This window comes from Papio anubis, chromosome 19 (assembly GCF_008728515.1).
Source record: "Papio anubis isolate 15944 chromosome 19, Panubis1.0, whole genome shotgun sequence".
In the NCBI taxonomy this organism is placed as follows: domain Eukaryota; kingdom Metazoa; phylum Chordata; class Mammalia; order Primates; family Cercopithecidae; genus Papio; species Papio anubis.
This window is the reverse complement of record NC_044994.1, coordinates 39073640-39086486: the sequence shown is the minus strand read 5'-3', so window position 1 is coordinate 39086486 and position 12847 is coordinate 39073640. Positions and strand designations below refer to the sequence as shown.

The following is a 12847-nucleotide window of genomic DNA, read 5'->3' as shown; positions in this document are numbered from 1 at the left end:
CAGTCCCAGCTACTGGGGAGGCTGGGAGCAAGGGGATGTGGTTAGAGGCTGCAGTGAGCCATGATTACACTCCAGCCTGGACAACAGAATGAAACCCCATCTCAAAAAAGAAAAAGTGTATGTCTGGGTTGCTGGGGCAGGAGGAGGAATAGGTGGCACACAGGGGATTTTTAGGATGGCGAAACGATTCTGTATGGTACCATATTGGCAGATACATGGCCATTATGCATTTGTCAAAACTCACAGCACAATATAACGCAGAGTATGCCCTAATGTAAACTATGGACTTCAGTTAATAATGTATCGGCCTGTCAACTGTAATAATATACCACATCAATACAGATGTCACTGGGAGGGGAAACTGGAAAAGGGAAGGGGCGTACGGAACCCTGTACTTTCTGCTTGATTTTTTGTAAATATAGAACTGCTCAAAACAAGAAAGTGTATTGTATTTAAAAGTATGTATCTGGAAAAGTAGAGAGCAGAGAAAGAGGAAACATCTCTATAAATGTTTGGAATGTAACATACCCTTCTTGTGTTAAATAATGTGAAATCAAAATGAGAAGATTTTTTCGTCGTGCTTCTGTCCTCATCTCGCACTGTGAACAAAGAAGAAAATTTAGGTAGGATGACAACAAAGAATAACACTGCTCTTACAGCAATAAACCCTGGAAGGTAAATGTAACCTGTCAAAACCAAGCAGCATGACTTAAAGGCTGGAAAGCAGTTTGAAGTCTCTAAGGACACATACAGTTGTTTTTCATCATTATTTTCTTCTTACAGCTGCCTTCTCAATTGTAAACTTAAGGGACAATGATTTGAATTAGGATTGCTCTTTACCACTTGGACTTCTTCCTGCCGAGCCAATCGGCCTTTTATTGCTTATAATCGTGAAGAAACAAATGCACATCTACTACTATTGGGACCAGGTTAAGGAAAGTGATTAGAAAAAGATAATCAGCTGCGAGCCAGAAATCATCTGTGACAACACAGGCACTTACCTGCTACTATATCTCTTGTTCACTCAGAGCCCCACCCAGTCCCTGCCAAATGCAGAGATGAGTTCCCACAAACCATTCAGGGGTGGCTGCACAGGCAAGCATTTAGAATAGCCATTGAGAATAGCAGAGGCCATAAGAGGACAACTCCTGTATAATAAGGTCTTTGCTCAAACTAGATGAATCCATGCATTTATTCACAGTGTTAATGTGCTACATTTAGGAATCTGGTATCTCAAATTGCCCCGAAATGTATTCACAAAATAGTCATGTTCAGTAATACTTCCCTTATTTGAAAATAACTTATCTATCTTTATCTAAGGAGAATATAGGTAAGAACTAGACAAAAGCCATAAAAGGTCTTTGTGTGGCCTAAATTATATCATAAAATCTGTGGACACTTATATTCATGACACATACAAACAATTTTCAGTGGCTGGGTGCGGTGGCTCACACCTATAATCCCAGCAATCTGGGAGACCAAGGTGGATGGATCACTTGAGGTCAGGAATTCGAGACCAGCCTGGCCAACATGGTAAAACCCCATCTCTACAAAAAATACAAGAATTAGCCAGTGGTGGTGGCGTGCACCTGTAATTCCAGCTGCTCAAGAGGCTGAGGCATGAGAATCTCTTGAACCTGGGAGGTGGAGGTTGCAGCAAGCCAAGATCTTGCCACTGCACTCCAGGCTGGGTGACAGAGTGAGACTCTGTCTCAAAAAAAAAAAAAAAAAAAAAAAAAAAAAACAGAAAAAAGAAAAACAAGCAAACCAAAAACCAAAAAACACTTTTCAGGCTTTCATGCAGAGCTTTCTAAAAATTAACGTTGTAATGAAATTAAAATATGCATATAATTACTTGAAAATCAAATAATTATTAAATTTTTTTCTAATATTGCTTTATTTATTGTGGTAAAATATATGTAATATAAAATTTACCATTTTAACCATTTTTTTCTTTTTAAATTTTTTTTGGAGACAGGGTCTCACTCTGTGGCCCAGGCTGGAGTACAGTGGTGTGATCAGGGCTCATGGCAGCCCTACACTCACCAGGCTCAGGTGATCCTTCTGCCTCAGCCTCCCAGTAGCTGGGACTACAGGTGCACACTACCACTTAAATAAAACTAATCTGGCCGATTTCTATATTTTTTGTAGAGATGGGAGTCTCACAATGTTGGTCAAGCTGTTCTCAAACTCCTGGCCTCAAGCAGTCTTCCTACTTTGGCCTTTCAAAGAGCCACTACACCTGGCCCATTTTAAAATTTTTTTATTTTTTTATTTTTATTTTTATTTTTTTGAGAAGGAGTCTTGTTCTTATCACCCACGTTGGAATGCAGTGGTGTGATCTCTGATCACTGCAAAGTCCGCCTCCCAAATTCAAGTGATTACTCCTGCCTCAGCCTCTTGAGTAGCTGGGATTATAGATGCCTGCCACCATGCCTGGCTAATTTTTGTACTTTATTACTAGAGACAGGGTTTCGCCATGTTAGCCAGGCTGGTCTCGAACTCCTGACCTCAGGTGATCCACCCGCTGCAGCCTCCCAAAGTGCGGGAATTACAGGTGTGAACCACTGCACCTGGCCATCATTTTAACCATTTTTAAGTGTACATTTCAGTGTCATTAAATACATTCGCATTGCTGTACAACCATCACCACCATCCATCTCCAGAAATTTTTCATCTTCCCCAATTGAAACTTCGTTCCCATTAAAGAGTAACTCCACGTCTCCCCTGCCCCCAGCCCCTGGCAACCACCTCTCTACTTTTTTGTCTGTGGCCCAGGATAGCTTTGAATGTGGCCCAACACAAATTTGTAAATTTTCTTAAAACATTATGAGTTTTGTTTTGTTTTGTTTTGTTTTTAAGCTCATCAGCTATTCGTTAGTGTTAGCGTAGTTTATGTGTGGCCCAAGGGAATTCTTCTTCCACTGTGGCCCAGGGAAAGCAAAAGTTTGGACACCCTTGCCCTAGAGGGAACAACCTTAATTATTTTAGCTGTTTCTTCTGATATGCACTTCCATGTTTCTAAATAATACATCAGTGTTTCATGATATGTGTGTTAGGCATTAACTATTCACTTCCTTTAAGATAGATGAGAACTAAGCTGTCTTACACCCTTTTCAAACTATCCTTCCCTACAGTTGGATCAGTATTTGCTGATTACATTATTAGGACCATGTAAAAGTTGTTCACAGTGGAGCCAAAAATACCATGGTTACTTTTCCATTTCTGTACATTTTTTTGAAATGAATAACCACCCCATTTTTATTAGGTTACTTTCCAACATACCTATTATTAATAATTAAAATACTAACACATCTCATATCACTTTCCATGCCATCAAATACATAGATTTTGTGTCCTTTCTACTCACTCACCTCTTGCTTCCCTCTTGGAGCCTCTATCCTCCCATTCTGCTCTAGAGAATGACTCTTAGACCTGCAATAGATGCTTTTTCTGGGATTTCTCTTTGACATTTTCTTGCATTGGATCCCCTAGAAACTGTTTCCTTTCTTCTGGTCCCCTTGTTTTATTTTATTTTATTTATTTTAATTTATTTTATTATTATTATTATAATTTTAAGTTGTAGGGTACATGTGTGCATGTAACATTTTTATGGCTTCTTGTTACATATGTATACTTGTGCCATGTTAGGCCCATGCCCTACCAACCGCCATTTACATCAGGTATAACTCCCACGCAATCCCTCCCTCCCCCTGGGCCTCCCCATGATAGCCCCGTGATGTTCCCTTCCTGAGTCCAAGTGATTCGTTTGTTCAGTTCCTGCTCCATGAGTGAGAGAACATGCGTGTTTGGGTTTTCTGTTCTTGGTGATAGTTTGCTAAGAATGATATGCCTAGCCAGATCCATGTCCCTACAGCGACTTAAACTCATCCTTTTTTATGGCTGCATAGTATTCCATGGTGTATATAAAAGCACATTTTCTTAATCCAATCTGTCACTGATGCATACTTGCTGATTCCAAGTCTTTGCTATTAGAATAGTGCTGCAATAAACATACGCAGCATGTGTCTTAAGTAGCAGCATAATTTATAATCCTTTTGGGTATATCCCCAGTAATGGGATGGCTGGGTCATATGGTACATCTAGTTCTAGATCCTTGAGGAATCGCCATACTGTTTTCCATATAATGGTTGAACTAGTTTACAATCCCACCAACAGTGTAAAAGTGTTCCTATTTCTTCACATCCTCTCCAGCACCTATGTTTCCTGACTTTTAATGAGATCGCCATTCTAACTGGTGTGAGAGATGGTATCTCATTGTGGTTTTGATTTGCATTTCTCTGATGCCACAGTGATGATGAGCATTTTTTCATATGTCTGCTGGCTTTGCTGAATGTCTCTTTTGAGAAATGTCTGTTCATATCCTTGCCCACTTTTGATGGGGTTGTTTGTTTTTTCTTGTAAATTTGTTTGAGTTCTTGTAGGTTCTGGATATTAGCCCTTTGTCAGATGAGTAGATTGCAAAATTTTCTCCTCCCATTCTGTAGGTTGCCTGTTCACTCTGATGATAGTTTTCTTTTGCTGTGCAGAAGCTCTTTTAGTTTAATTAGATCCCATTTGTCAATTTTTAGCTTTTTGCTGCCGTTGCTTTTTGAGTAAAGGTGTATGTGAGATAAATGGAGAATTTGTATGCCTGAAAGTGTCTTTATTTTACTTCAAGTTTGACAGCCTGAAAAGGTATATAACATTACCATTATGATTCCTGATCCTTTGCATGTAATGTACTCTTTCTTCCCAGGAACTTTGTGATCTCATTTTTAAACCTAGGGTTCTAAAATTACACAATTTCTTTGGTGTGATCATTTTCCATTCACTGCCTAGCTACTGTCAAGCTAGAAATCATATTTCATTTTGAAAACTTTATTATTTCTTGGTAAATTATTTCCCTGTGTTTCTCTGGTTTAATTTTATGAATATCTATTAATTGATAGGAGATATCCTGAATAGATTTTTAAAGATTCTTTTCCCACAGTGTTCCATTGCTTGTCTCTTTTGTTCTATATTCTGAGCAATTTCCTTGACCTTATTTTTTTAGCAGAATTATTATTTAGCAGAATTTATTTATAATAACATTTTTAATTTCCAGGAGCTTCTTTCCTTATTCTCTGATTCTTTCTTTTTCATAGCATCTTATTCTTTGTTTTAGAGTATTCTTTTATCTTATGATTTAAAGTCATAATGAAGAAGTTCAGTTATGCTCGCATTTGCAATGGGCAGGTAACCTATTTTATAAACATATCCATCCAAAAGAATTCAAATAGAAAGTTTTGTTGCTTAAGATGATAATCCCTTATTCAGTGTGCTAGAAAACACAACAAATAAGGCAACCTGTGTTTCAAAATGTTTGTGAAGGAGCATAGTAACTACCATTTGTTTGACTGATTTTGTTGTCTGCCATTCAAAAAAGCTAGTTGTTGCTTTGAATTTAGTCTGCAAATAAATAAACTCAGGGCTCTTAAGGAATCTAAAAGAAAGAGATTTAAAATATAATCCTGGGTCAAGGTGGCTCAAGCCTGTAATCCCAGCACTTTTAGAGGCCGAGACGGGCGGATCACGAGGTCAGGAGATCGAGACCATCCTGGCTAACACGCAGAAAACCCCGCCTGTACTAAAAAATACAAAAAACTAGCCGGGCGCCGTGGCGCCAGTAGTCCCACCTACCAGGGAGGCTGAGGCAGGAGAATGGCGTGAACCCGGGAGGCGGAGCTGGCAGTGAGCTGAGATCCGCCACTGCACTCCAGCCTGGGCGGCAGGAGCTTGGTGACCCGGCCTCAAAAAACATATATATATATATATATATAATCCTTAAACCTATAAAATAGATGACATAAAATGTAGTGATTCAGAATGAGATAAATAGTTGCAAAGGATGTATCTGATAAAGGACTGGTATCCAAAATACACAAACACAGAAAAGCCCTCTTAAAACTCAACACTAAAAAAAAAAATCCACTTAAAAACAGGCAAAACAATGAACTGACACTTCACAGAAGAAGATATAGAGATGGTAACCAAGCATATGAAAAGATAACATTACGTCATCAAGGAATGGAAAGTTAAAACAACAGTGAAATACCACTACACACTTACTGGGATGGTGAAAATCCAAAATACCAAATGCTGGCAAGGATGTAGAGCAACAGAAACTCATTGATTGCTGGTGGGATGCAAAATAGTACAAACACTTTGAAAGACACTTTGGCAGGTTTTTTTAAAGTAAAGACTAACCATACTCTTAGCAATTACTCTGACCCAACAATTGCACTCCTTGGTATTTACCCAAATGAGTTGAAAACTTATGCTCACAGAGAAACTGGCACAGGGATGTTTATAGCAACTTTATTAATAATTGCCAAAACTTAGAAGCAACCAAGATGTTGTTCAGTAGGTGAATGGATAGATAAATTGTGGTATACTCAGACAATGGAATATTATTCAGAGCTAAAAGAAATGAGCTATCAAACCATGAAAGAACATGAAGGAAATTTACATGCATATCACTAAGTGGAAGAAGCCAATTGAAAAGCCTATATACTGTATGATTCCAAATATATAACATGCTGGAAAAGGCAAAACTATAGAGACAGTAAAAGGATAAGTGATTGCTAGGGGTTGTGGGGAGGAAGGGATGAATAGGTAGAGTACAAGATTTCTAGGGCAGCGAAACCATTCTATATGATATACTGTAGTGACAGATATGCACCATTATACATTTGTCCAAACCCACAGAATATACAACAGCAAGCATGAACCCTCATGTAAAATGGACTTTGGTTGATAATGATGCCAGTGTAGATCCATCGATTTAACAACATATAACTGTATTTTGGGATGTTGACAGTGGGGGAAGGTGAGCATGTGGAGAGGGGAGGTACGTGGGAATTCTCTATACTTTGTTCAATTTGGTTGTGAATCTAAAACTATACTAAAAAATAAATTCTATTTTTTAAAAAACAGTGACTAATTTTTAAACATACATGTCAGTACTACCGTATTTAAATGGATGTTTATGGTTTCAAATTAGTTCCTTGGCAGATCAGATTCTTATTCCATTGCCCAAAAAATTTCTGAAACTCTTATTATAAAATTGTATTCATTATAGATTAATGACCACAGTCTTCCCCCAAGCTGCATTTACAAAAATAATCATGGTAGAAAACTGGTCCAATGTGTAAAACCATGAGAAAATAAAAGTCACATTCTTTCTTAAAGTTTAATTTTATTTGTTTAGAGATAGGGATCTCACCATGTTACCAGGCTGGCCTTGAACTCCTGGGCTGAAGTGATCCTCCTACCTCAGCCTCCCAAGTAGTTGGGACTACAAGTGTGCACCATTCCACCCAGCCTATATTTTTTTAAGTCTTCTTACAAAGTGGTACTCTCATGTGATTTGATAACTTGTTTTTTAAAATAATATTTCATAAATATTTTTCCAAGGCATTAAATGTTTTTATAATACTTGATTTTTAATGTATGCAGAGAATGTACCATAACTTAATCAATCTTCTATTATTATGTAAATGTATGTCTCTTCCAATTTACAAACACTATTAGGAGATTTGGCTATTTCTAAAATCCAAATTAATCCTCAATGACAGATCTGATAACATTAAGGAGAGCTTTAAAAGCATAGAACAGTCTGCTCTGAAACAATGTCACTGGGAACATTTCTATCTCTGTCCTTGAAGACAGCGGTGATGGGGGGAATGGTTAACAAACCCAAAAACAAATTACCAAGAGAGAAAGAATCAAGAAGGCAATTACAGTAGTCTTCTTTGCTATATTTTCTGTTATTGTGAGATATATATATATGATTTATATGAGTGTATAACACATCCATTCATTTTTAATAAACAAACACCACCCAGATTATGACCCAGAGCACCTTTAATATCTTAGAAGCCCCCTTGGGTGTTCCCTGCAGATGGTTCCCCTCCCTCCCCCCGAGATAATGACCAGGCCTGAATTTTGTGCTTATCAGTCACTTTTTCTTTCTGATTTTTACCAACTATGTCTGTATTCTTCAAAAATACATTTGTTCACTTTTCTCATTTTTGAACTTTATATGAATGAAATACACATCTATTTTTGGTGACTACTTTTGTCCAACAGTATGTAATTTTCCCCATATCAAAGTAGAGAGTTAGAAATTTTCCAGCTATTCCATGAAATTTTCATGTAAATTATCTGCTTCTATGGTTTTCTGGTCTATCTGGGCACAATTTCAAAGTGCCTTACAGGTTTCTTCTCTAATGTCTCTTAAAGTAACTTCTTTTTCCCAGAAAACAGAAATAGCATTAAATACTTCCAGTTGCCCACAGCACCTGGCATGGTGACAAATGCCAAGTAGAGACTATTTCTGTATTTATTTTTCCCATTAAATGTTGATTTAATTTTCTTCTTATTCTATTTTCTTCCCTCCCCCTCAGCTTTATTAAGGTGTAATTGAATAATAAAAATTGTTTATATTTATTCACATACGATTTTGTGGTAAGAAGATTGATATTTCTTGATAGGTTTACTAGATCACTTTTTTTCGAACTACAGGTCATAAAGTCAACTTAATTGGTTATAAGAAGCATAGTTGAATAAAATAGAATTATTGCAGAATGCATAACAGGTAAGAAGGCTTAGTATTGTGTCAGGAAACTTTTGTTGCATTTGTGTGTAGGTATATGTGAGGGAGATAATTTTGAATTTCAGTCTAAGATGTCTTACAGTTGGTCACAGTAAAAAAAAGTTTGAAAGCCACTATACAAAATGATAGTATTTTGATATTAAAGATATCTGACATTTGTAGTTTCCACTCATCTTTCTGAAGATGTTGACATGACAGCTCTTGGTGAAGACTGAATCCTTTCTAATTTGCCAAAATTAACATTGGCCATCACAGTTTTTCCCTCCTTTTTTTTTGTAATTAACTTTGCCTCATCTACAGTGCCATCTAGTGTATTAGGAGGGGGAGCTCTTCATGAAATTGAGGTCATTCCGAGGTGACCATTGTTTGCATAATAAAAATGATAATCATCATAGAATTCAGTCCATATCAAGTTTGCAAAAGAAAATTATAACTGCATATTAAATAGGCAGAAATAGGATAGATGGGATATGTTTGTAAATTTATATAGTCTCAAACCTATGTTTGGAGTTTTGGTCCAGAATTTTAAGTCTAAAAGGTACCTGGAAATTACTGAATCTCAGGGGGCCCTGGAGATCATCTGAATCTCAGGAACCTGAGATCTCTAAGAATTAAGGATTTGCTGAAAAGCCCAGATAGTTGAAAGCAGAATCTTGGCTTCCGGGTCAATGCTCTTCCCTTCATCAACTCCTCCTCATCATTCTCCCACCCATTTATATTCATTCCAGACCAGAGATAATCCACTACTTTAATATTATTTCATAAGATTCATACCCTGCACAACCACTATTTTAATTTACCAAAACCTGAGTGCCAAACTTGCCAGAAACAAACAACTATGGCTACCAGCCATTCTTTCCTAGTTGACCTAACTCAGTAACAAATGAATGATGCCTTTTACAATTTCTCAAGCTTAATTTCCCACAATATTAGTGACCATTTCAAAGCTGTTACTGGCTAGACCTCCTTCAAAACGTTAGTCACCCTGCTGCACCAGGAGTAATATGTCTTACAAGAGATTATGTCTTTTAATTGCTGAATAGTTGCAATAAAGCTAAATAAAGCTAATCTATTTTATATGCATGTAAAAGTCTTTGAGAATGCAAAGGTGGAAATTGGCTTAAAGAGCCATGAAAGTAATCTACATTTTCCTAGAGACCATATTGGACACTGACTGGTCCCATTTCTAACAAGGTCCATATCCCTCCATATTAGAGATTCTAATGCAGTGTCCTGTACATCACACGAAATAAAGCCTGGGAAGTGCTTTGAAAACTGTGGGGGTGCTATGTCAATATTAGGGATAGTAATTGCTGGGTGCCCAACAGCTGTTAGTTGCTTTGCTCATGCATTTCAGAGTCTCTCTATCCTTCACTCTAGAAGCATTTGCTTCTTCCTAATTGAAACATGTACTTGTGCAAATATTTTCTATGACTAGGTCACTGAGAAAAAGTAGCTAGTGTTCTCTGTGTGCTCCTCAGTACTGGATCCACTGCACTGGGTTTGGCTGAATTTCTTAAAGATGAGGAGGGTCAATTACACTATACTGTAGAAATACTCCATGTGTGCACAGACACGCATATACCCAGAGGAAGGCCCTCATTAGTGGGATGAAAAACTCATTAGGGAAAACTCAGTAGATTTATTAGAGGAACAGAAAAAAAGATCCCGGAAGAGACGTTTAAAAGTGGGGAGGAGAGGACTGGGAGGATGGGAGAACGGCAGGGGGCCGGGCGGGGAGGGGATGGCAGGTAAAGGGTACAGAATTTCTCTTTGGGCTAATGAAAAGGTTCTAAAATTGATCAAGGCAATGGAAGTATGTCTCTGTGAATATCCTGAAAGCCATGGAATTGTACATTTTAAATGGTGAGTTGTACGGTATATGAATAAAGATGCTTTAAAATGCGAAAGGTGGGAGAGGGGCAGATAAAAGAAGTCTTAAATAAATGTAAATAATCTACATAAAATTGTGCCTTGATATATAAAATAAATAGTCTAACTGAAAATATAAATCTTTCTATGCAATATTTTGAAGTTATTCAAGATGGAAATGATGGGGTAAAAGAACTGGTTATCACACATAGCACTGTGAGGGCCTGCTTTGCCAGCCCCCAGACAGAGCCTGTTTCTGCTTTGGAGAGTAGCAATGACACCTCATTACTACCCAACCTTGCTGCACCAGTGTGACTACAGGAGTAGACTTACTGAACAGAAGAGTAACACAGGCATTTCTGTGTTCAGAATCTTCACATGTTCATTTACAGCAGACATTTCTCTTTACTGTTTTTCTTTTGGGTTTTATAATACTTTGCAATGCATATAAAAGTTGAAGAAACCACTTTAAGTATTGTCCATACTTCTTCAGTTTATTGGTACAAAAATAAGCTTCTTTCAATAAGAATCTCAAATTTTTTAAAGTGCAGCTATTTTTTACATTTTTACGTCCAGATTTGGTAAGGTATTGAAAGAATATTGTATTTCAGATACAATTGGTGGGAATGTAACTTGGTACAACCCGTTTGCAGAGCAAACTGACAAAATCTATCAAAAAGAAAAATGCACATACCTGTTGGCCCAGTGATATCATTCAGCAGTTTATACTCTAGAGGATCAATTACACTGTATTATAGAAATACTCCATGTGTGCACATACATGCACATACACAGACACAGAAAAATACAGTTTATTTTCTACTACCCATGGATAGGATAGTGAGTTTCATAGCAACCCTAATAAAAGCAAGTTGGAACATTTGTCAGAATTATTTCCTTCAAACTCCTTTTTAGAATCCCTGGAGAATCATTTAAACAGTAATCCACTGACCTAATTAACACAGGTGATCAGGATAAATAAGAAAGCAAAAGCTCTAATTCTTGAGACAGAAGTCTAATTCTTAATCCTAAACAAATCTGAGCAATGTTGATCATACTTTTGAAAGAATAGCCTATCAGAGAGGCTTGCTTAGGGTTTTGATTACATTTCTGCAAAATGGTAGCTACTTCAACTCCAATCAAAATAATTTCCACTTTTTTTTTTTATTAGAATCTCAGTTTGCAAAACAGTCTATCTCTATAATGGGGATTGACTTGAGTTCTTTAGAACTCTGTCTGGTAATGAGGCTGCATCAAAAATGGCTTCCCATGGTCGGGCACCATGACTCACTCCTGTAATCCCAGCAATTTGGGAGGCCAAGGTGGGAGGATCACTTGAGCCCAGGATGAGAGCAGCCTGGGCAACACAGGGAGACTCCCATCTCCAATTAAAAAAAAAAAAAAAAAAAGGCTTTCCTACTATGTGGACTGTGAAGCAGCTTTTACTTGTGGTGACCAGGTCTTAAAATAATAATATGATTTTTATTTTGAGATAAGATTGATAAAAATTCAGAATTCAGTACGAGTAAAATAGGGAAAGAGAGTTTTAAAAACACTATTCAAAATGTAGTGTTAAATATTTAAGATGAGCTTCTGTTACTGAAAACACAGAATGCAGTCTTACAAATTTCTTAATTAAAGGTATAAAGTTGGCCAGATCTACATCTTTCTGCCCAGGCCATTCAAATTAACATAGAAAATTATCTTCTGAATTAAAAAAAAACTAAGAATGAGCCACTCCTCCAAAAAAAGTTCTATTTAAACTGTAAGAGATGGTGTGCCCCTGAAATGGACACAAGTACATGCCCATTAATTTCTGTGTACAAAGAAAGGAGGCCCAGAAGTGAACATCTAATCTAGGTGTCTCATTTGTATGTTTCAATAATCTGGCGGTTTTCTTCTTCTTTCATTTCCTTTGTGGGCTATTGTGCCACAAATATACCTCCATTATCAAATTCAAAATTGAATCCTATGATACCATAGCCTGAGGAAAAGGAAGCATTGAATATCATTCCCAGTTTTAGACTGAGAAGATATTTAGGAAATGTTACTGTATATACACCACATGCAACATTAGTGCTTTTAATTTCCTTTTTACGGGTGCTATGGAGATTAATTTGCATGAGCTCATTTCAATTTCAGTAATAATATCCAAATTTTGCATTAAGCTTTCCATCTCAAAAACAAACAGTTAAAAAGGACACATCTCTTATTCTCTTATTTTAAATGTTTTTTCTATACTTCTCTTTTACAGTCTCTGCATCTAATATTCACCTAAAAGCTTGACTATGTATACCTGTAGGTTCTAATTTGTTT

General features: G+C 37.0%; 1 protein-coding gene across 2 annotated transcripts in view; it reads right to left on the bottom strand.

Moving 5' to 3' along the window:
- The window catches only part of KATNAL2 (katanin catalytic subunit A1 like 2), a 143979-nt gene that overhangs the window by 57229 nt on the left and 73903 nt on the right, over nt 1-12847 (bottom strand). For both annotated transcript variants that reach the window (XM_003914352.5, XM_017951702.3), the window contains exon 3: nt 529-599. In XM_003914352.5, coding sequence (XP_003914401.4) covers nt 529-599 — 71 coding nt within the window. The remainder of the gene's footprint in view (nt 1-528; nt 600-12847) is intronic.